This window comes from Apodemus sylvaticus, chromosome 14 (genome assembly GCF_947179515.1).
Source record: "Apodemus sylvaticus chromosome 14, mApoSyl1.1, whole genome shotgun sequence".
Classification (NCBI taxonomy): domain Eukaryota; kingdom Metazoa; phylum Chordata; class Mammalia; order Rodentia; family Muridae; genus Apodemus; species Apodemus sylvaticus.
Genome location: NC_067485.1, coordinates 79,207,300 through 79,231,858, shown reverse-complemented (window position 1 = coordinate 79,231,858; position 24,559 = coordinate 79,207,300). Strand labels below are relative to the sequence as shown.

The 24,559-nt window shown below is 47.5% G+C and overlaps 1 protein-coding gene across 3 annotated transcripts in view; it reads right to left on the bottom strand.

The window, feature by feature from the left end:
- The window catches only part of Camk1d (calcium/calmodulin dependent protein kinase ID), a 398,518-nt gene extending 381,115 nt beyond the window's left edge, over window positions 1-17,403 (bottom strand). Inside the window, exon 1 of one of the 3 annotated variants that reach the window (XM_052156575.1) lies at window positions 17,013-17,403. In XM_052156575.1, the coding sequence (XP_052012535.1) occupies window positions 17,013-17,104 (92 nt within the window). In that variant the 5' untranslated portion in view covers window positions 17,105-17,403. The remainder of the gene's footprint in view (window positions 1-17,012) is intronic. The other 2 variants (XM_052156574.1, XM_052156573.1) reach the window with 2 other exon arrangements.
- Window positions 17,404-24,559: the final 7,156 nt, after the last annotated feature.

Sequence of the window (24,559 nt, the reverse complement as noted above, 5' to 3'; positions counted from 1 at the left end):
AAAAGGAAAAGGAAAGGGAAAGGGAAAGGGAAAGGGAAAGGGAAAAGGAAAAGGAAAAGGAAAAGGAAAAGGAAAAGGAAAAGGAAAAGGAAGACAGGCAGGCAGACATGGTGGTACCCATTGTAACCTCCCTGCTGGAAAGGTGGAGACAGGAGCATCCCTGAGGTTCACTGGCTAGCAAAGCCTAGAACTTGAGAAGCTCTAGGCCAATAAGAGACCCTATCTCAAAACAAGCAAACAACAACAAACAGGGCCTGGGTGGACAGCTTCTAGAACCACACTTAGAGTTGATCTTTGGCTGCTACATGTGTGCAACACATATGAGCAAATACACATACATGACAACTGACCCTCAGTAGTATGAGTCTACGTTTGAAGGAACATAGGTGGCACAGACCACAGGATGCCGTACGCAGCCATAGAACCTTAGGGAAGGGACCAGAGAGCCACTGTGGCCTTTCTTTCATCTGAACTGAGCGACTGAGGGCAGCCATAAGACTGATGTCTGCAACAGGGACCTAACATACTCTTCATTATGTGACAGAGGACAGCCCTCCCAGGCCAGAGAGATAACATGCAGGATTCTCCCAGCACTGCTCACCTCAGAGGCACTCAAAAGCTGTTGTGTAGATGAGTGATTGACCGTTCTCAGCATAACTAGCCAGCCTCCTCCCTACCATAATCCACGTGACCACCGCCCCTGGGCTCCAGCCCAACCCCTATGAGACTTCAACGTCTCTTCCTCACTCTTTCTCTGAGCTCTCTGCAACAAAACCCAGTGCTTTTACAAAGATCTCTAAAGGGCTCTTGTGTTGAGTAACATTGATTGTCAACTCGATAGGATGTAGAATCAGCTAGAGACAAGCCTCTGGGCATGTCTGTGAGAGATTGTTCCAGACAGGCTCAAGGGAGGTGGGACAGTTCCTGTAGGTGGCACCAGTTCACGAGCTGGGTGCCTGGACTACATGAGAAGAAAAAAAACAGAGAGCACTCTCTCTCCCTCCCTCTCTCCCTCCCCCTCTCCATGCCCCCCTCCCTCTCCCTCTTCCCCCTTCCCCTCCCTCTTCCTCTCCCTCTCCCCCTGCCCCTCCCTTTCCCTCTCCCCTCCTCCCCTTCCCTCTTTCCCTTCTCTCCTTTCTCCCTCCTCCCTCTCCCCTCCCTCCTCCCTCCTCTCTTTCCCCCTCCCTACCTCTCTCCTTCCTCTATCTCCCCTCCCTCCTCTCCCCGCCCCTGCTTCTTGATGGCTGACCAGCTGACTTATGCACCTCTGCCATGACTTCCCCCATCATGATAAACATGGAGGTAAAACACATCCTTCCTCCATTAAGCCACTTCTGAGAGGAACAAGAGAAATGAGCAATAGATCATTAATGTTTACTTTCTTGTTCTTGGAAATGTGCTATCCGTCCTAGGAAGGAGTCAAGGTCTTTCCACTGAAAGTAATCAAATGATGGAGCCCAGCATCCACCTGCTTAAAACTCCTTTGTGTTCTTCACTCTGCACTCATATGCCTAGACCCCTCAATTTTTCTCTTCCTTCTTTCTTCCTTTCTTTCCTTTTCTTGTGATAAGATCCTTGCTGTACGCTGGAAAGATAGTACACTGTTATCTTCACTTCATCATGAAGAAACAAAAGCTCTCGGCTTTGGAGGGTCTGGGACGAAGCCCACTTAGCAGGACGCGTGCTTGCCCATCGTGTTCAAACTGTGGTTTGGTCCCCAGCACTACAGAAGCTGCCCATGGCGTGCGCCTCTAAATCCAGTCAAAGGGAGACAGAGGAGGGTCAAGGTCATCCTTGGCTACAAACTGAGTCTAAGGTCATCCTGAGGTATGTGCGCCCTTGTCTCAAAAAAAAAAAAAAAAAAAAAAAAAAAAGCAATGGAGGAGAAGAAAGCGAAACAGCTCAGTGGGTACAGAGGTGCGTGCTTTCAAGCATCACAGCCTGAGTTCAATGCCTGTGACCCACAACATCAAGGACATAACCAGCTCCGGAAGGTGGTCCTCTGACCTCCACACGGTGGCTTGTACATGCACACACAAACACGCACGTGTACACACACACACCACACACACACACATAAATAAATGTAATAAAAAACTGTGTGACAAAAGGTTTAAGGATTAATTTAAAAAGCAACTGGGGTGCTGGGGCTCAGTCACAGCCTCCCTGAAGGCTCGCTCCAGCACAGCTGAAATTAGAACGTCATCCACCCATGGGAGGCCTTGCTGCCGCTCTTCTATTCATCGGTCACCTTCCCAGCAAGCATTAAGCACTTGCTAAGCACGTTGTCATTCTGTCTGAGCCCGGTCCTGCCCATGGGTAAGACCTGCTCCTGGGGAACGCACCTCAGCACCGGTAACATAGGGACCCAACATGCCCAGCCCTCAGCTCTGCTTGCCTCACCTATTCAGGGACACAAGACCTGTGATCCACAACACAGCACAATGGGAAGAAAGCAGGCAGAGGGAGCACAAGTACGATCCACTCCACTCAGCAGCCCCTCCCATCCTCGGGATGACTCACACCTGTAGCGAGAAGCACAAGGCCACAGGTATGTGAGCGCCATGGCCAAGGCAAAGTCCCACGAGCAGCACGCGCTCTAAGAACCATGGCTGCACTGGAGCTGGACCAGGGGCTTCCCAACATTCTCACTATCTACGCCCACAAGGCATGGCAAGAAAAATCTCAGCCAGACCGCTACTGGCCTGGATGTTGCCAGGTTCCTACAGGAAACCTTGGACAGGTCCCTTGATCTCCAGGTTCCTGATTTTACAGCTTCCATAAGAAGACTGCTGCTCTCCAGGCTCCAAGAAAGACCACCATCATCTAATTGCAAGATGTGCTGATTCTGAAAATCCCTCTCAAGGAAGTGTACCAGTCAGGTCTCTGTCACTGTAGCAAATATTAGAGACCAAGAGAAGGGGTCTCATTAGGCTCAGTTTGGGCAGTGCAGGGCTGATAGCCCCGTTGCTTTTAGACTTGTAAAACAGCATATCATGGGGGAGCTGATGGGGGAGTAGACGCTCACATGGTGGCCAAACCCAAGAGAGAAAGAGACTCAGAACGTGAAGTCCCAACATCACCCCCAGAGACCTCTGACTGGAGCCCAGCTTTTGAAAGTTCCACCACCTTCCAACAGTATCTAGATAGGAACCAGCCTTTAACATAGCAGTCTTTGGTAGACATCAAAGATCCAAACCTCAGAGGATTGAAACTTGGTGCCTGCCTAGCACGCAGGAGTTCTGGCCTTCAATCTTCAGTACCACATACATCAGTGTGGCCCATGCGTACAAACCCAGCACATGGAAGGCAGACACGGAAGGATCAACGACTGCATAGCAAATTTGGGGCTACATGAAACCCCATCTTAAAGGGGAAAAAAAGCCATGGCTAAGAAGGTGGCTTAAAGGTGTGAGGTATTTGTACTTCGTCAGAGGACAGGACTAAGGGTGAAATGGGATTCATTTTCTGTCACCTCTCATGGAACAACTGAGGAGCCACATTCCCATATCTTGTCCTATCGGGACAGGCAACCACGTGTGGATATGATTACTGCTTATCTCCGATTGCTCGTGTATATTATTAGCTCTCTACAAGCCTGTTAAGTGGCATCTCATCCTGGCACGATGTTCTGTCACACTGCTGCATCTAGGCACATCTGTAGAGGTGGTGATCACAGCAGAAGAGGTGACCATGACAGTTAAGTCAAGGAATGCCACCACCACAGCTGCCAAGGTAGCACAAAACACTGATATGCCTCACACTGCCAGTTATCCATGGCACTCAACCAAGACAGCCACCACCATATCCACAGCCAACATCAACCCTGTGCGCCGTGGCCCAACCACAGCTGCCGGTATAATGACAAAAGATCAACAATATCACCAATCAGTAAATATCCACTGCCCTATCGCGACGAAGGGGCCCCTCCATTAGCAACTTCAGGAGCATCCATCTCCTGGAGAAACCGAGGTCCCAAGGCTCACCCAGCCATCCAGTCCAGTGTTCTTTACACCTGCTGTTAGAGGTGTCCCCAGAACGCACATGCAGAAGCTGAACGCACAAATCCATCCACTCATAGTATTTGTAGGTGGAGCCTATGGGAAGTCATCAGGGTTGAATAGGAATGTGGAAGCTGTCCTCCATAATCTCAATAGTGCTCTCTAAAACAAACAATCCATACACACACACAGAGAGAGAGAGAGAGAGAGAGAGAGAGAGAGAGAGAGAGAGAGAGACAGAGAGACAGAGAGACAGAGAGAGACAGAGACAGAAAAACAAAGAGAGATACACACACATATACACACACAGAGACAGAGAGACAGAAAGACAGACAGACAGACAGAGACAGAGAGAGATATACACATAGACACAAACATACAGAGAGAGAGAACTTTCTAGAGCATCTCCTCTCTGCAAATAAAGCCCAGCAGATACCAAGCAAATGCATGAGCCATGCTCTTGAAGCTCTAGAATCGTGAGGCAAGCAAGTGCAGCTCTTTTCTTTGTAGACTTCCTAGTCTACAGTCTGCTGTTACAGCTACAGAAGGTGGGCCAAATACCCCTGCATGGCTTTCAAATTCTCTCACTAGACAGTATTTACTTTTACTATTTCCTTTTGTTAAAGATGTACTTCTTTCTTTCATGTATATAGTACACTGTAGCCCATCTTCAGACTGTAGCTGTCTTCAGACACAGCAGACAAGGGCATCGGATCCCATTACAGATGGTTGTAAGCCACCATGTGGTTGCTGGGAATTGAACTCAGGACTTCTAGAAGAGCAGTCAGTGTTCTTAACTGCTGAGCCATCTCTCCAGCCCTACTATTTCTTTTTAAAAGTTTCTCTTATGGTGTCAATCACTTAAAAACTAATGCTGAAAACAATATAATAATAGTAATAAAATAATGGCAATAATAATAATAACAATAACAACAATAACAGTAACAATAAGCACCTAGTATGTCCAGATAGATTATTATACTAAGAAACTCTGGGGGCAGGTTCAAGGTTGCTATGTGATCAATTTAAGTGTCTTTCCAAAAGACGATAGCTTCATTTTCAAAGGTGAGCATATTGCTAACATGAGAAAGGATTGTTCATAAAGCTATCATCTTTATAACAGAATATGCCTTCTGGGTGACATAGGCCTCATTACATACCATGTCACAGCTGGCTTGGCCCATCTGGGACTTATAAAATGTCTGTGATGTGAGCATATGATTCACGTGGACAAGGTAATCAGCCACCCTGAGGGAGAGAGGTCAGGTTCCTATCCTCTACGTCCCCCTGGGGTTTGCCCAAGGAGAACCTTGCTCGGGAATCTCACAAGCAGGTTACTAAACCTTAAGGAGCATGGCCTGGACCCAGATGGAGGGCTAAAACCACTCCCTCCCGGCCAGCAGCTTCGGACACACTGCACTGCCCTGCCGCGTGGATCCACAGAAGGGCAAAGGTTTTCTCTCCTTCTTTAAGGCCAGCACTTCCTCTGTGTCTCCACCTCCAGCAAGCGGCTCTGTCTGCAGCACGAGACGGGAGGAAAAGCTTAGGATTGGGAGCCAGAGACTCATCTCCACTCTGCAGCCTCGTAGCCTGGGTTGTTTAACCCCTCTGACCTTTGGTTCGCCTATCTGTAAAACGGGGGTGAGAACTGACGCTATTCGAAGAATCAGAAGAAAGCTATAAAAATTACTTTGGCACACTGCAAACTAGCACAGAGAACAGAACAGGGCGGTATATCAGCTCAGGATCATGATGTGTGGGAAGATGGCTGGGCAGCTGACAGTGCTTACTCTGCAAAAGTTAGGACCTGAGTTCGAATCCCCAGCATCCACATGAAATGCTAGTCATGGCTGGACATTATTATAACCTCAGCAGTTGTGACAGGCGGGTCCAGAGAACATTGGCCTGTCAGACTAGTCAGAAACAACTAGATTTCCTGTTCAGTGAGCAACCCTGTCTCATTCAATAAAACTGAGAGTGACAGGAAAACACCAACATCCTGCTGCAGCCTCCCGGGTACACACGAGAGTGAATATGTGTACACACCTGTGCATGCCACACCCGTGCAATGCGCACTGGAATGATTAGCTTAATTAAAAATAAACATGGTGCTCATCTAGCAGCTAGCATTCATGAGATCCTACATTCAATCCCCAAAATTGAAAAAAAAATTAAAATGAAGTGTGGAATCTAGGCATGGTGGTCCGCACTGTAATACTAGCACTTGGAAGATAAAGGAAAGAGAATCAGGAGTTAAAGGTCATGCTTGACTACCTAGAGACTCCAAGCACAGCCTGAGATAAAAGGAAAACTAACCCCCCAAAGGATAGATAGATAGATAAATAGATGCATACATACATATATATGTGTATATATACATATGTGTGTGAAGCATAGAACTATTATATGATCAGTTGATCAGCTCTGACATTTGACATTACTATGCATGTGCTCTAAAGAACTGAAAACAAGTTCTTGAGGAGAGATTTGCATATCCAGGTTGATAGACGTATTATTCACGGTTGCCAAGGAAGTAGAGACTCTGCGGGTCTGTTGATAAAAAGATAAGCAAAAAACATAGTATATCCATACAGCGAAATATGATTGCTTTACAAGCCAAAGAATCCCAATGCCTACTACAGCTTAGGCAAACTCGATCACCTTCTAGGTAAAATTGGCTTATACACGCAAGGCCCTGAGTCTGCTCACAGAAGGCATGCTAAAGAACTCCAAACCAGAGAGACCGAATGTGGGATGCTGGTTGTTGGGGACCTGGGGAACGGAGAGAGAGAGAATGTGACTGGTGATGAGTACAAAAGTCCCCTTGGGAAGAGTAAAACCTTCTATAGATGGTGGTGGTGGTTGGTCAACGCAGAGGTTCTGAAAATGGAGTCTACGGTTAGAGACAGCTGCAGTGGTGAAGGTTTATGCTACATATTTAACCACAATCATTGAAACAAAACTAGCAGGAAACTAATGTGAAGTCTTGTTATCACATCACAGTTATAAACAGGGCCAAGCGGGCCACAGAAAGCCAACACCGTGTTCATCTTCACCAGCCACCAAGTCCCTTGCTTTCTTGTGGCCTCCAAGGCTCTCCTCGATAGACCTGAGCAGGACACTCATTACCATACAAAGTTCACTTCCTAGAGAAAATGTACATCAGAAAACAGCCGTGAAAGCTTAGAAGGAAGTCTTAAAAAAAAAGGCATTGTCTAGTTCAAGGGCAGCCTCACTTCAGAATCCTGGGCAAGAATCACGGTCCCGGATGCTTTTTACCTATTACGTGGCCTATAATAAGGGACTCATTAATCAACAACTTCCTCTTCCAGGGGCTGCCTGAGGTTTTATTTAATATGGTGCTTTCAAGATACCATTTATAACACTCAATCCAACTTATAGCAAAACCGGTTCCGGTGACCCAAGGTGTGCTCATGAAAGGCAGAGAAACATCCTCTCAACAGGTCGAGCATGAACAGTCGAGTTCCCGGCAGATCATGACCACAGCCAGACACTGACCACAAACAGAGGCCACAAAACAGCCAAGAGGGACCACATCCGATTTGGAACCCAGCTCCAAAGCTTATGCTTCGAGCCCTCAACCCAAGAAATTCAGAGCCTTTGAGATTTTTCTCCCACTTCCTATCTGAAGACCCTCAACAAGGACAGCTTATAACAAAATTTTCCCTGTGCTAACATGATGTATATACACACCCTGTGCCATTTCAAGCCACACTAAAATTAATATAATACATAGATATGTTAAACTATACAATGACCTGGGGACCAGCTCAGCGACAGAACACTTGCATATCATTTGCAGGGTCTTGGACTCTCATCCCTAGGAATGCCAGAGACTCTATTCGTGTCTGTGTGTGACGTTAGTGTCAACTGCCAACTTGACAGAATCTAGAATCACAGTGTCTCTGGGGAATTATCTTTACTGCATTAACTGGGTGAGAAGACCTGTCTACCATTGTTGACGCCATTCCCTGGACTGCATAATTGGGGTGGGAAGACCTGCCTACTGTGGGCAGCACCATTCCCTAGACTTCATAGATGAGAAAGGAAGTGGAGCAGCAGCATTTATTGTCCTCTACTTCCGGCTCTGGATGTGGTTGTGACCAGCTGCTTCCGGGCCTGATGCTGACTTCCCTGCCGTCGACTGTACGATGGAGCTGAAGGGTGAGATGAACCCTTTCTCCGCTGAGCTCCTTTTGTCAGGATAATTTCTTTTTTCTCATCAGCAGGAAAAGGAACTAAGATACCGTGCCTGGCTGCACGTGAATCTTTGCATGTGTGCAGGTGCACATATGCATGGGGGTGGATGTAAACATATGTGAACATGTGTGTTGAGGCCAAAAGGCAACCTCAGTGCCATTCCTTAGGTACCATGCACCCTGTTTTTGAGACGGGGTCTCTCCCTGGCCTAGAAATCATCAAGTAAACAAGGCTAGCAGGCCAGAATGACCCAGGAACACACCTGTCTCTTCCTCCCCAGTACTGGGATTAGAAACACGTGTGGGATTCCAAACCCAGAATTTTTGGTGAGTTCTGGGGTTCTAACTAAGGTAGTTCCAAATGAACTCTTTCCTCCACCCCAAAGACTGTAAACTATGCATGTCTGAGATGGAATGACATTGTTAGGTAAGTGACTCCAGTCAGCAAATTAAAAATGCTATTCTGGGGCTGGAGAGATGGCTCAGCAATTAAGAACACTGACTGCACTTTTGAAGGTCCTGAGTTCAAATCCCAGCAACCACATGGTGGCCCACAATCATCTGAAGATGAGATCTGACTCCCTCTTCTGGTGCATCTGAAGACGACTACAGTGTATTTACATATAATAATAAATAAATATTTTAAAAAATACTATTCTCAGAGTTGGTGATACAGCTCTCACACAAGAGCTTACAGATTCCATTTGCAATACCGAAAAAAAAGTGTTTATGTATGTGTGCGCATACGCATATGCGTTAGTTGCAATAAGACACAAGGTGGAACCAAACAACTCCCCTAAAGGAACAGCATACTAATGCTGAGGAAACACCACAGCAGCACAAAGACTGTAGTGTGTCTCCGAGAAGACTCTCGCACCAGCTGATGCAGACAGAGTTTTCAAACCCTGCTCAGGAAACAGGAAGCGAGGCGGAGAGGCAAATCTGGTTAGCCAGCCAGAGGAAGGGATGTTAACAAAGTAGGTCACTCCCGCGCGCGCTCACACTCACGGGCTGGCCTGAAGAAAGGCTTTCAAGCTGAGGCTTTTGGTTAAATGCTAGCACTATAGGGTTTAATCACCTCCTGCTGGCAAAAACTGTGAATGGTCCAGTACAGTCTCCAGATCTACAAATAGCCTCTGAGGGGCAGGAATGATGAGAGGCAGCTGCCATTCGCTGAGTCCGAGCTCACACGTGGCTCTCGGTGCTTTCTCTCTGCTCTTTGCCTCATCTTCATTGCTATCCTCCTATCGGGTCCTTCATTACCTGATTTTATGGAGGAGGCCAGAGGGCTCAGAATGGTCAAGTAAGACCAGAAGCCACACAGCTAGGAAACAAGGAAGCCTGACAGGACTTGCACTCGCTCCCAGGCAATCTCTAAACCACGTTCATAGCTGCTCAGTGTACCTTGAAGAATAATTAGCAGGTGTGCTTCTCTGGCTGAATGAGAGAGCTTGTCCGTGCTTGCTTAAATTAATTTTCTAAAAGGTTAAATACACATTCTGCATATTTGCAACAAGAGCATCCAAAAATTAATTTCCAGCAGACACTAGCATGCACTTCTCACTGGTCCTAGCCTGGATGAACCATAGGTAGCCAGCTTCAGAACCTGAAAGTAATTCCAGTATATCATAGCTCCTGTTATCCAATTCCAATTTTGTGGCATTGAACCCCCTACAACAATCCAGGAGGTGGTAACTTCTATCTCCACCTAGACCCAGAGAGATTAAGGAAACACCTAGTGTCTCAGAGCTACCAATGGCCGTGCTGATGTGAACTTCCTATTTCATTTTGATTGCCTCCCCTTCTCAGGCTCAGCAAATAAACTATCTTAAACACTTGTCCCCAAGATTCAGAGCTAATCAAGAATAGACACTGCAGGGCTGCAGGGACAGCTGGGAACAAGTTAGAGCTGAGTTGGATTCCCAGAATCCACATTAAAAAGCCAAGTATGGAAGCACACACTTTGAAATCCCAATGTTTGGGAAGCAGAAAACCAGGCAGGTCCTAGACCAGATGAATCAGCCCACCTAGTGAGTTCCAACCTGGTAGTGACAAGCTCTGTCTCTAAAACCAGCTGGACAGACAGCATCTGAAAAACTATATCCCATATATCCTAGCATGACCTCTGGCCTACACACACACACACACACACACACACAGGAGGCTTATTTTGGTCCTGGTGAAACACACAGCATCTTAGCACAGAGCTAAAGTCATAGAATCAATGTGGTGTGCTACAGAATGAACTTTGCCAGCTAGGGCATACATTTGGAAGTTATTCTTGCTGGGATTTGAGACTGAATGGTGAACTTTGTATACACTGTATATATATTGTATAATAAACTTTCTTTGTATACACTGTATATACATTGTCTAATAAACCTTCTTTATATACACTTCATATACACTGTATATACATTGTATAATAAACCTCTTAAAAGTCAAATAGGATCTAGTCAAAGCCCAGCCAAAAGAAGTAGTGCTCTCCAGCACCATAGAAAGTCATAAGGGCATAACTGACATAGGCTGAGAAAAAAAAACAAAACAGTGTTGGCATCTCTCCCAGAGTCCCCACGTCCTCCTGTTTTAACTACATAAGCACTGAATTGGCCATACTGAGTCAGAAAAGAAACCTGGTCAGATGACTCTACCGTCAGGCTTGCATTAGCCACCTATCAGAAATCCTTTCACTAATTAAAGGGATGTGAATGCAGTGGCCTTTGGATTTCCTGCTGGTCCCTGTGAAACTGGAGATGCTGTGAGAACCCAGGCATGAGGTCCAGTAGCCTGACAGCCTCTGGCAAGATGACCAATAATATGACAATTCCCTACTGATCTACCACCTAAGCCTTTGGAGAGGGGAGAGGAAGAAAAGAGGGAGGAGAGAGGTTGGAGGGGATTTAGGAGATTTATCTGGGGAAAGGAAAGATTAGAGGGATTTATGGAGACCCAGCCAAAGGATAGCTCAACAAGTTAACCCCTCAAGTCCTCTCCTGAGAGAGCATGGACGTCCACCTGAGACCAGCCAAGCACAATTACTGTGAGCTCGGCTGGCCAGCTTAAACCACAAAGTGAGGCCTGAGGCCCAACCCTCATCAGAGCCTCTGGGAAGAAGCGCTAGCCCAGAATTCACTACCCAGACCCCACTAAGCTAAGGCATAAGACCACCAGAGCCAGGAACCCACAGTTACACCCCTAGCCTGCAGTGCCGAGTGCTCTGGGACACAGTCGGGACTTCTTAACCAGCCTCTGGCCTCGGCTCTCCACCCTGAAAGTCAGTGTTCCCTCCCAGCGAAGCCAGGAATCTCTCCGCTGCTCAGTGCCAGTCCATGTTCCCTAGAGCAAAAGCTAAAGCCACCCACAAGTCAGTTCTTTCTGTCTATCCTTCCTCTTCCCCTCTGACCTCTGACCCCGCCAAGCCTTGGCTGGACGGAAGCCATCACAGCTTCACTCCGTCATCTCTTTTCAGTTTGTCTAGAACAGAGCAGGAATTCCAACGATAGCCTTAAATGTGTAAACCAAGTCAACATCATACCTCCAAGCAAGCCTGAGAGCTCCGAACTAACAGCAAATACTAGAGCCGGGTAAGCCTCCCAGAGAGACAGGCCTCCTCCCTTTCTGGTCTTTCAAATGCTCTGCACAGATGCTCAGGATCTGACTGACCTCAGAAGCAGTAGTGTAACCAGCGGTGCAAATACGCAAACCGAACCAAATAGTTTTGCATTCTTTATGTGCAAGGAAACCACCCCCCATCATGTCCCCCACACCAACTCCCCCAGCCCCCCATTCCCACCAAAAAAAAAAAAAAAGAGAAATCTATGTCCCGTTTAGGATTTCAGACAACTCACTTTTGGCCTCAACAGGTGTATTTAGTGAGCAGTGTCAGCAGTGTGTGGACGGGACAGGTGAGAAAGACGGTCCCTGCCCCATAGAAATATTCATATATTCACCTCTAAAAGCAGAACCCAGCGGGCACTTGATTGATGAAACAGATCCTTAGCTACTCCCTCTATTTGGGATAAGCAGCTGGTCTGGACTGTTTCATCCACATGTGTGATCATAAAAATATCCCTCACAGCCATCAAGCCTGGTGGTGCGTGCCTTTAAGCCCAGCACCTAGGAGGCAGAGGCAGACAGCTGTCTGTGAGTTCAAGGCCAGCCTGGAATACAAATCGAGTCCAGGACAGCCAAAGATGTTGCACAAAGAAACCCTGTCTTCCAAAACCAGGTCCATGCACAGGGTTGGTGCAGGGTTGGTACAGAGCTTGATGCACAAGCATGAGGACCTGTGTCTGATCTCCAGGGCCCGGGGGAAAGCTCGGGTTTGGTGCTTATAACATGGAGACAGCCAAATATCTGGACTCCCTGGCCAGCTAACCTAGCAAATAGGTAAACTCCAGGCCAATGAAAGACCCCTGTCTCAAAAACCAGCGTCCAAGGTTGACCTCCACATGCATGCACAACGGGTGCTCACTCACATGTGTGCACATGCACGCACGCACACACACACACACACACACACACATGCACACACACTTAAATAGAAATGAGGTACACCTAGTCACACAAGGCAAACTGCAAGGAGCAACAATTAGAAACACCTTCCAGACACAAGCGAACTACAAAATATTGGATTGTCGGGGCATTTTGCAAACCTCTCCTACCATTCTCTGAATGGCAGATGTGAAGTTCCTGGGTTTCTTGTTCTGTTTGTTTGTTTTTTCTTCAGAAGGTGCTAAAGGATATCTATGTGGCTGGGGAGATGGCTCAGTCAGTAAAGTGCTTGCCTTACAAACATGAGGACCCCAGTCCAATTCCCAGAACCCACATTATTTAAAAACTAAAAAAATAAATAACAAAAATAAAATGCTAGGCACAGTAGCATACTCCTGTAAGCCAGCTAGAGAAGCGGAGGCACCCCACAGGCTGGTCCGGAGGGCCTCCTGCCCAGACAGCCTAGCCTACTTTGTGAGTTCTAGGCTGATGGGAGACCCTATCTCAAAGGGGAGGGGGTTGGGCCCTGCGGAAAACCAGCCAAGATTGTTCTCTGGTCTACATACCTACATGTGATATACACATGTGCACGCACCTGCACACAGACACACATAAACAGGGACACGCACACACCAGCAGAGATGCCTGTAGCAGCCCAGCAAATGCGCCAACAGAAATGTTTACCATTCCTAATTTGCTGTTACACAACATTTATCTGTTCTCTCTGTGTACCAGGGATCTGAAAACATGTTGCTGATTAATAAACAGTAATTAAGTCTCACCACCTCAGTCAGAGACATGGTTAGCTTCTGGGATCTCCCTTTGCAGGATTCTAAAATGAAGCACAGAGGGTGAATGGATTTCCTGGGGCCTGACTTGAAGGTGCCTTAGACACACCCATGCCTGCCCTGACACTGCTCCCCCCACCCCTGTCAATTTCTTCTTCAATCCTCCTGATCCAGCCATGTCTCCCTAGGCCCCTATTCAGCAAGGTCCCCCTAAGCACACTGACAAAATGGCTTGACTCTGTTTCTGACATTAAACCTTCTAGCCTACAAGGAAAAATTCTGGATAAGATTGCCAAATACAAGATTGCAAAGCCCACCACCAAATCTTCCTCTGGGGTTGTGTTTGTTTGTTTGTTTGTTTGTTTACCTTTTTTCTCAAAAGCACCAGTTTGTGGCGGGGATTTTCTGCCTTAGGGTCTTGAAGGTGTTTGGTGAAGGTTTGGGACAAGGATGCTGGAGCTACACAGATCTTTGGGCACAGAGTCTGGTTATTATTGTCAACATCTCTAGTTCCTACTAGACTACAAACAAGAGAAAAGTCCAGATTTGAAGCCCACGAAGAAGGAACAGAAAGTAACATCTAGAGTAAGATTCAGACCAAGATCACTAGACTTGGCCCAGAGTAAGCCAGACATTCTCAACTTGGGACCACTTCTAGCAAGGTCAGGGACGTGGTGCACTGGCAATAATCCACGTTGAAATCTTTGCACATTTAGATAGCAGGTTGTTCCTCATTGTGCCTTATGTGTAAAGCCTTATTAAAATTGGCTTCCCATATACTAAAATGCTTCTTTCAATTATCTGTGGTCCTGTTAAATTATCAGTTTCAGACTATAACATAGCCCGACAGCATTAGGATCAGGAAGGGCTGCTCATTCTGGAACTGGAAAGCTGTCTGGGTCAGTCTGCCACATGCGCATGAGGAACTGAATTTGTATTCCCATCACCCACAGAAAAGCTGGCCCGTGGCAGCGTTCATCTGGAATCCCAGCAGAGTCGGATTCCGGAAGCTCATCAGCAAGCCACTCGAGCCAAACGGATAAGCCCCAGGTTCAGTGTGAGAGCCCCAATTCAAAAAGTAAGTCAGGAGAGGAGGGGGAAAGGCAATGGTGACCTCTGACCTCCACATGCTCTCACACATGTGCACACATGCCTCCTCTGCCTAGCTCTGACTGTTACCTCCATCATTTAACAGTTAGCTCCTTAGCTCACAGTCTCTCTGTCCCCCCACCCCCACTCCTCATCTGAAAACTATGGGTAACACTAACGTCATAAATTTTGTGTGTCAGTTAGATGGATTAATACACACGAGGAACATAGAATACATGCCTAGTGCTTTGTATACGTTTAAAAATGCCACCATAGGCCAAGCAGTGGTGGCATACTCCTTTAGTCCCAACACTTGGGAGGCAGAGGCAGGTGGATCTGTTGTGAGTTCAAGGCCAGTCTGGTCTGCAAAGCAAAATCCAGAACAGCCAAGGCTATTATACAGAGAAACCTTCCTGGGGAAAAAAAAAATGAGAGAGAGAGAGAGAGAGAGAGAGAGAGAGAGAGAGACTTCCATAATTGTCAATACTATTGTGTCATTCAACTGTTTTTATCTTGATCATTTTATTTCTAGCACCATCCTAGGTACCCTGCCAGCATTACACCGGGGAGTTTCTGGCTTATTTTCAGACCAATGGTACCCTAGAAGAGAGCCAGCTCACAGGAACACAGCTCAAATCCCTGAAGCTCCTCTGCCTGAGCTCAAGTCAGCATAAAGGCAAAGCCCCATCCTTTCCAGAAATGAAAGCCTCTAACAGCGTGTTACACAGCACAGTCGGCCCCAAGCAGGCTCCCTGAGCTCAGCACCATGGCCACAGCAAAGGTGTGGGACGTTGCCAGTGAGGAGAGTCTATGAAGACAGATTGTATCCACCTGCCTTAAGGCTGCAGGCGAAGGGGCCCTTCAGGCAGGCAAAAGACCTGGAAGGAGTTCACACCTGAGGGGATTCCTCAATCGCCCATTCCCTCACCTGCAGCCACATGCCAGGTCCCTGAGTGACGAGCAAAAGGTACACATCTGATTTCCTGCTAACTTGTGCGCCTCAGATGCACAGCCTCAAACCTCAATGACAAATTTTAAAAGTTTGGACCAGAAGTAACCACTTAGCCAGGAACACACACACACACACACACACACACACACACACTGAAGAGCTAAGAAGAGCCTTCTTGTTTTATTTCCACAAAGACCGCAAGTAGGTGCACAGAGATGCCATCCCTGGTACCCAGCAGCCACAGCAGGGCAACCCTCCTTAGAACTCAGCACACTGCACAGGTCCGGGGGACCCAACTGCACAGGTCCGGGGGACCCACTGCAGATGGGGTGACCGGAGGGGAGGAGTGAAATGATTACTAATACTTAGCTGTGGGACTCTGCACTTAGAGCAGGCTTGAAAAATGGGGTCCTGGAAAAGCAAAACGAGCACAGAAATAAGAAGGCTGAGAGGGCAGAAGGTAAGAAAAGCACCCAGCAACACGAATATACCAGGAATCACCTCCCTGTGTCACGAACACCCTCCAAACCCCAGCAAAATACTCATTTCATGCAGCACGTGTGAGACTTTATCTTCATGGACAGATACCGATCAAAACCAGAAACCGATCAAGTCGGGAAAGAAAATAAGTCGAACTTCAGACTCATTCAGCAGCGCTGAATGAATTCTTTCACAGCCCCTGTTCCCATCTGAGGCGCTTCAAAACAAAATAAAACCAACTCATGCGCAGGAAGGGAACTGCAGCTGTACTGAGTGGCACATGGTCAGAGCTCTGATGACACACACTTTTGATTATTTCTGCTTTCTTGAGACGTAACCATCCAGCAGGAGCCTCAGAGAGAACCGCCCCTAAAGACTCGCTGACCCTCCTCCCACCCGGACATGCACCCCAGCGCGTGCAGCTGGCCCTCCGTGAAATGTACACACAGATGAAGCTCTGCCCACACGTCACTCTGGACACTGCGAAATTCTTCCCTCCCCAAGTCTTGCCTACACCTAGTACGTGCATATGTCAATTCCATAGGAATATATGATGTAAGGGTAGGACCAAAAGCTGAATTTCCTCGTGATCACTTTCGTCGACCCAGTGCGCCCATACACACGATGAGTAAGTGTATACAGCCTGCGATCAGCGAGATCCACCATGCTCAGCCACAGTCACGCGTGGGGAGAAAAATCAGTGGAGGGCGGTGGTGGCAAGGGAAATGGAAAGTCGCCCGCCCGCGTGGGCTGTTCTCTGCGCGCCCTGCGCTCCCCTCCCCCGCCCAGGAAAGGTGTCAACCGTGGGCGCAGATCCACGCGGTGGACTCGCGGAGGGTCTCCATAAGAGCCGACTATGGGACAATGAGGACGCATCGACCAGCCAATTTCTGCCGCGGTGGCGTTGGCGACGGTAGCAGCGGGAGCCGCCGATGCAGCTACCGCCACCGATGCCACTTCCACCCGCTGGTCCCCAGCACCCACTTACGTTCCGAGGGTCTCCTTGAACTCGAAGATCTTCTTGATGTCTTCCGCTTGTTTTTTCCAGGAGGAGCTGCTCTCGCCGTTCTCCCGAGCCATGGCAGACTAATACTGTAGGGCGGCTGGGGGCGTTGCGTTGGGGAAGGGGCGCCGGAGGCGCGGCGCGGCGCGGGCGCCGGGGATGCCGGGCACGGGGATGCGGAGCTGGAGGATGCGGAGCGCAGGGAGGCTCGGGCTGCCGCAGAGCTTCCTCTTCAGCAGTTTCCTCTTTCGCCTTGGCTGCTGCCGCCGCGGTCCCTCCCTGGCTCTAATTTCTACTGCTCTCCGGCACAGACTTCCTGCCTCTGCCGCCGCCTGCCAGCCTCACTTTCTGCTACTTTCTTGCCTGGCTCCTGCTCCCTCCCCGCCGCCCGCCCCACTCCCCCAGCCCGCCTCCTCCCGCGGGCTCCCCGCCCTCCCAGTGCACCCGGCAGCCTCCCCGCCTCCCGCGAGTCGGCCTTCGGGGATGTCCCGCTCCCCCTCCCCTCCCCTGGAGCGCCGAGCCTTGGGCGCCGGGGTGCAGCACTTGACCACGGAGCCACGCGCGCTCCCTGGCCGTCCGCGCACCCTGGGTCCCCCCCTACCCCCCGCGCGGCGAGGGCGGGTGGGAGAACCCAGCAGGTGCAGGGCGCTGGAACGCGCGGGGGAGCCCTAGCCTTTAGGGAGCTTTATTATGAAGTCAAGGCTAGGGGCTCCCGGGCTTTCCCTCTTCGAGCAGGAGGGGGCGCCTCTGCTCGGAGCTCGGAAGCTCTAGGCAAGGTGGGGTTGCGCGGCTCACGGATTCGGGGCGCCCAGGGCGGGGCGCCTTAGCACACCCAAGAGCTGGTAACCCAAGCCTGCGGTGCAGGAGGGCGGGTGGGGGCTTGTTGTCAAGGCAATGGGCGGCGGCCTGGATGGAGCCATCGGCTGGCAGGCGTTGACTCCTGGCCTCAGCCTTGCCCCAACAGGCGCCCCCGGAGCTCCGCAGTCTCCTCCCGACCCCGCTGCTGGAGCTAATTCGCATTGCACCAAAATCGGCTTCACGTCAGTTTTGGAGCAGTTAAAGGGAACCTTGGACTGTATCGGACAGGCACGCCCAAGATGAGCCAATCACCGCCTGGTGGTCCCTCTGGGAGTAAAACTCCTGGGGTTATTTGGCGGCCAAATGATGGGAGGATGCAGGACGTGGTAGCTGGCCTGGCCCGGGACTGGAGTGACTGGACTGACTAGTGTCTAAACCCTTCTGATTTGCTCATTCTCAGTTTGCTCCTGATGCTTTGAGGCTGTGGCCAAACTACAACGATTCTGTGGAAAGGAGCCTCTCCCTACCGCCTTCCCCCACCAGCATACCCCGCCAGTGGCTTACTTGGAAGTCTAAGGTAGAGGTTGGAGAAACAATTTCCTCACGCCTCTGGTCTCCAGAGTGAACTTTGACCTGCCCACTCGCTCCAGGTATTCACCTGTTAGAGGACAGCAGGCAGCGGTTCCAGTTGGTCCTTTGATCCAACTGGCAAGGACTACCTCTTGATAGGAAATTGTAAGTTTTCTTTGTAGCGAGTCTTGCCCTCCCTTAGGGCTGCTCTGCTGAATCAAGTAAACAACCCTGGCTCTTGACCTGCACACCTGTCCCATTTCCCCAGGACTGTTCCAATTTGGGGCGGGAGGGGGGGTAGGTGTGAATCTGTTTTCAGAAAAAGAAATCTCCCCCACCCCTGCATCTCCCCGTTGGTTCTGACTGGCCAGAGGTTTGCCTTGGAGTCCTTTGGGGACCCTCAAGGGGTTAGAAGACAAATCCATCTCTCCCTGGATTCTCAGTGCTGTTTTCCACATTTCTTTAGCCCTTAGACCTAAGCTCTTGAAGCTGAGAACAGCAGAGAAGAGGGTTATAACCACTGGTTTGTTTAGGAGTGTGACAATCCGAGTCATATGATCATCATGTTAAGTGTTACTCAGGCCTGGACGCGGTTCACACCCAGCCTGTGGGACACACACACACACACACACACACTCCACGCTCACCAGATTGGGGTTTGGGGAGAAACAGTCCATTGCTCCAAGGACCATAAAGAACAAAATAGGAAATGAAATCAAGCACAAGACAAAAATGATGCAATCAGGAGGCACTGTAAACACAAGATACAAGAGGATACTGCCAGCATCACCCAGCAAACCTACTTACAGTCAAGCTTTCTTTCATAAGCAGAAGAAAAATATTCTAGAATAAAAAAATCCAACCCAGTATTAGATCAGTCCAAAATAGACAAGCCAGTAAGAGTCATTTATCATCAAGCGAAGTCTACCCAAGGAATGATACCTACAGTTCTTCTAGGCAAAGTACAGCTCTGTAGATCTGTTTACACCACCATGACCACAGACACTGAGTAATGGGTCACACTCATGTCATGACTGGCTAACAGGTCACTGGGCCATGGGAATTTTTGCAGCTCCATTATAATCTTACGAGATTAACGTCAGAATGCCATTATGCCTACATGACTGTGCTTGCTGGTAGAGACCCAGAAGAAAACCTACAAACAATATCTGTGTGTGGCGTGGGGGAGGGGAGAGAACGAAGGAACCTCTCTCAAGGATGGAGACGTGCTCAAAGCATACAGCGTCCCCTCCAGTAGGAACTATGGACACAGGTATCTTACTGCATAAACGCTCTGGCGTGTGGACAAGCATGGTCAACAGAACCCAGCCCACGCTGTCTCGTGCCCCTTCTGGGTTGCCTCCTTTCTCTCCCTCTCTTTCCATTTGATCAAAAACAGGCAATTTCACAGGGGCTGTAAAAGTCTAAGAAAAGCAGAGATAGGGATAGGGACCTGGGAGATGGTCCAATGGGTAAAGCATTTGCCTTGCACATGTGAGGACCTCAGTTTGATCTCCTAAATCCAGGTGGTTTGGGGTTTGTTTTTGTTTTCAGTAATAATAATAATGATAATAAACCAGCTGTGGTGACAAACACTTGCAATCGCAAGGCTAGGAAGGTGGAGATAAGAGGTAAGAGGATCCTGGAACACAGTGCCCAACCAAACAGCCAGCCTCGCCTACTTGGTGAGTTTTAGGCCAGTAAGAAATCATTAATAATAATAACAATAACTATTGTTAATATTATAAATGAAGTGGACAGTCAGTGAAATTGACAACTGAGGTTGTCCTTTATCCTACACACATACACACACACACACACACACACACACAGCCTTGTCCTTTTCCTACCAGGCTGCACAAAGCTCCTTGAGTGCATGTCCCCCTACTGCAGACATCCGCAGCGTTGGCTCTCAGTAATTTACACATTGTGACCGGACAATAAAGGATAAAGAAATAGACCTAAGCCGACTATTTGATACTCGCTGTGCTGGTAGCAATGTTGTGAAGGAGCTTGCTTGTCCAAAGTCCATAATGATGCTAGTTCATTGATAAAAACCTTTTTCCATCTGGAGTAGATTTTTGGGGTGGGGGGGAATAGCTTTTTAATAGAGAGCTGGCAAATCACAGCCAGAAGCACAGATCCAGCGGACGGTAGACAGCAGGAGTGCCAGAGACACATTCATCTGGGCTGTATTGTTTCATTTCTCCCTCACCAGATGCCGTGTAAAATAGACAAAAGTTCTTGTTCCTGGAAAGAGCAACTAAGCATCAAGCCTTCTGTCCCTGAAGAGGACACATGGCCCAGCGGTTAGGAGCACTGGCTGCTCCTCCAGAGGAAGAGGGTTTGATTCCCAGCTGCCCGTATGGTGGCTCACAGCTACAGATAACTCCAATCCTGGGGAATATGATGCCGTCTTCGGGCCCCTGAGGGCACTGCATGCACGTGGTACACACATAGATGAACCCTGCCTCCCCCAATACGTAAAGTTTTAAAAAATAAAAAAATAAAAAAGAGTGCTTCAACCTTAACCTTGCAAGAATCACAATTCTATTTACTGGAAGGTCAGTCCTTAGACCGTCCTCCGAAGAGGACACCCATCCCTTCCCACTTGCTACATTTCCTAGCTGAAGAGCTGATAGCTGCCAATCACTCTGTTTCATCCCTAAGCCTCTTTCAATAAATTCCAGCCTGTCAATCAACAGATATTAGCTATTCAACAACGCTATTCCAAAAAAAAAAAGCTTTGGCAGGTTTTTCTGGATTATTAAGGTTTGGGTTCTGCTATAGTCTAAATGGTAAAGGTCCTTTGAGGGTCCATGTCTTTGAAAGCTTTGGAGCTGAATCTTTGAGGGGTGGGGCCTAATGCGAGCTCGTGAGTGATGAAGATGTCGCTGGGATACAGGTCTCTTCTTCCTACCTCTTAATCAGAGGCGAGTGATTTTGATGTCGCAATACTTGTGACATAATATGTGTCCAACGCCAGAGGGGGGGACTGATAAGCACAACTGTGATTTAATTAAGTTCTTTGTTCTTAGATGGTTATCATTTCATTGTTGTGAGCTTCTCTTTTCCTTTGTTGTTTGCATGAGTTGGTTTTGATTGGTTGGGTTGCTTTGGGTTTTGTTTGCTTTGGTTTTGCTGGAGGTTGAAGATCATCCTTCACAAGTGCCAATCACCTGCCTTAGCACGAGCTACGCCCTTGGCACACCTGGCGATTGTTACAGTTGACGGGACCATGACTAACTCAGGTTCAAAGTCTTGATATTTCCTTAAATCCCTTAACATTTGTTTACCTAAAGAGCTCAAGGGAAAGGTGTTTTAGTGACCTGTCATTAAAGGGTTACTAATTTTACACTCAAAAGCTCTTTCCATCTCACCCCCAATTTATAAGACCCAGGTGGAGTACTGGGCAAATGGACAGGAGAGGCTGCACTGGCTATCTAAAGCAAATGTGCAGATTATAACTTGAAAGTTGCTAAATTACCTCTCTTCAGGCTATTATGCCTAACGTGATAAGACAGTAGGGCCAGCAGGGATGATGGGAAGAGCTAGCAATGCAGCAGTGAGGTCCAAGTCCCAGGTATGCCAGTGATTTGTGCACATACTTGAGTGTAATTTGAAACCGTTTGCAGACAGGCTGGCGGCACATCTCCTAGACAGATGATTTTTAGAACACCCAAATCAGTTCAGGTTTTCATATGATGACAAGCTTATCCACGGCACTATTTGCTTTATCTCTGAAAACGTGGTAAGTTTTGTTTAGACTTTTTTTTTTTTTTTTTTTTTTTTTTTTTGCCTAAAAATATATTAATCAGAGGCTGGAGAGAAGGCTCAGAGTCCTACTCACAGCTGCTATGCCACAGAGCCTCTGCCAGTATGTAACATAGAAAAACCATAGAAAAGAGACAATCTACACGTCAAAACCAAACTAAGATTATTACATCTCCAGGGCTATATTTTTGCAGTTCAAACCTCTCTTTTGGTTTCATTTTCTTTTCTTTCTTTCTTTTTTTAACCTTAAGGGACTTGTAGATGAACACAGGCCCCTGGGTATTCATGCAGAGGACTTTGTCCTGTGTCTGTGCGCACACTTTCCCCAACCCTCTCCCAGATGTGCATTTTGCTTCTTCTGCTGACTGACATTGAGACACTATCTTGTCAGTTCGTGTTAAAATTGGCAGTCTATTCTTAACAATGGAATGCATTTGTCGGTCTGCAGAGGTGTGTGGCGGGAAGTAAGGACCGCAACTGTGCAGTTGCCTCTCATGTAGGGAGCTAGGCCTAAGAAATGGATCCCTGGTCATCTACCCTGAAGTCAGGTTTACTTCATCTGCTACAGACACTGAGGATCTTATCCATTTACTCTGTGTGTGTGTGTGTGTGTGGTATGTGAATGTTCACAAATGAGCACACATATGTGTAGGTGCACATTCATATGTATATGTGCTTATGGAGACCAGGAGGTTAATGTCTGATGTATTGCTCAAACATTCTCCACCTTATTTGTGTGCATTATTTTGTATTTTCCTGCATGCATGTACATGAGTGTGGGTGTGGTATGTGAATGTTCATATATGGGCACTGTTCACATACGAGCACACATATGTGTAGGTGCACATTCATATGTATATGTGCTTATGGAGGCCAGGAGGTTAATGTCTGGTGTATTGCTCAAACATTCTCCACCTTATTTGTGTGCATTATTTTGTACTTTTATTTATGTGTCTGTGTGACTGTGTGCCAGGTGTCCTGGTTCCCGAGGCAGCAGGACAAGAGGACGGACCCACGGGAGCTAGAGTTACAGGCAGTTCTGAGATGCCCAACGTGGGCATTGAGAACTCATCCGGGGCTTCTTTAGAATGACAGCAAGTGATCTTAGCGACCAAGCCATCACTTAGGAACCTCCACTTCATTTGTTGAGATGGGATCTCTCGCTGAAACTGAAGCTCATGTTTCTGCTAATAGCTGGCCAGCAAGCTCCAGAGATGTCCTGTGCCCCTGTTCCCTGTCCCCCCGTCCCCCTGTCTCCATGTCCCCCTGTCCCCCACACTGGTACAGGGACAGGTATGCCACCGTACAGGGCTGGGGGTCTAACCTTAGCTTCTCATCAAGGGTGAACCAGCATGTTATGAACTAACCCACCTCTCTAGCCCATATTTGGAATTTAATAGTATATTCCAAACCACTGAGGAAGAGAGAATTGATAACCTATGTGATATACCATGAAAATGAAAGATATTTAACAATGTTTCCTTTTATAATATGCAAAATAACTTTAAAACAAAAAATCTATATAGTCATCTACAGTAAAAAAAAATATATTATCTGAGCCATATTTTCAATTTTGTCTTCTTTCTTTCTTTCTTTTTCCTTTATTTTGCAAGCAGAGCTAGACTTAAACAACCACTAGAGAGTTTATTTTTGGTCGGTTGGCTGGCTGGTTGGTTGGGTTCTAGTTGTAGACTAGGCTGGCCTTGAACTCAGATCTGCCTTCCAAATGCTGGGATTAAAGATATGTGTAACCATACCTGGCTCAGTGGAGACTTTAAAAAGTTTTCCCTCAAAAAATCCCACCTCTCCCATCGTTTAAAAAACCTTTTCCTACTTATAAACTAAATTTAAGTATTAGAAGAAAGTATGATTTTAAGATTTTTTTCTTTCAAGTAGTTGAAATATATAGATATTAATGTTGACTCAAGAAATAGCTTTAACAAATGTCTTCCAAAATTTGGTAAATACTACATTTATCAAATTATCAAGTCACATATGTATTATCCTATCTGGGATATTATACATATCCCAGATATGTATATCTGGGAATTTAAGAATAATAAATTCTTTGTTAGGGCCTGGGTAACTGTTGCCTATCTAACCAGCCATTTTATGCTGTTACTAATGTTACAAGGAAACTTTTCCTGCCCCATTGATTACATATTCTGTTATGTTCTATGCTTTGGTGTTCTTAGAAAACATTCCCAATAGAAGTTAGTTAGAACTGCTTTGTATAGTTTGTCACAATAAACTTGGACCACAGACCTCCCTGATAAGTGACAACCTACTTGAAATATATATGGGCAACTGACATCCTGGTTGGCTAGTTGGTACATAAGCATTAGTCAAGTCAGGTGGCCCTGTCATAATTGAATAATCCGCCCAATGAG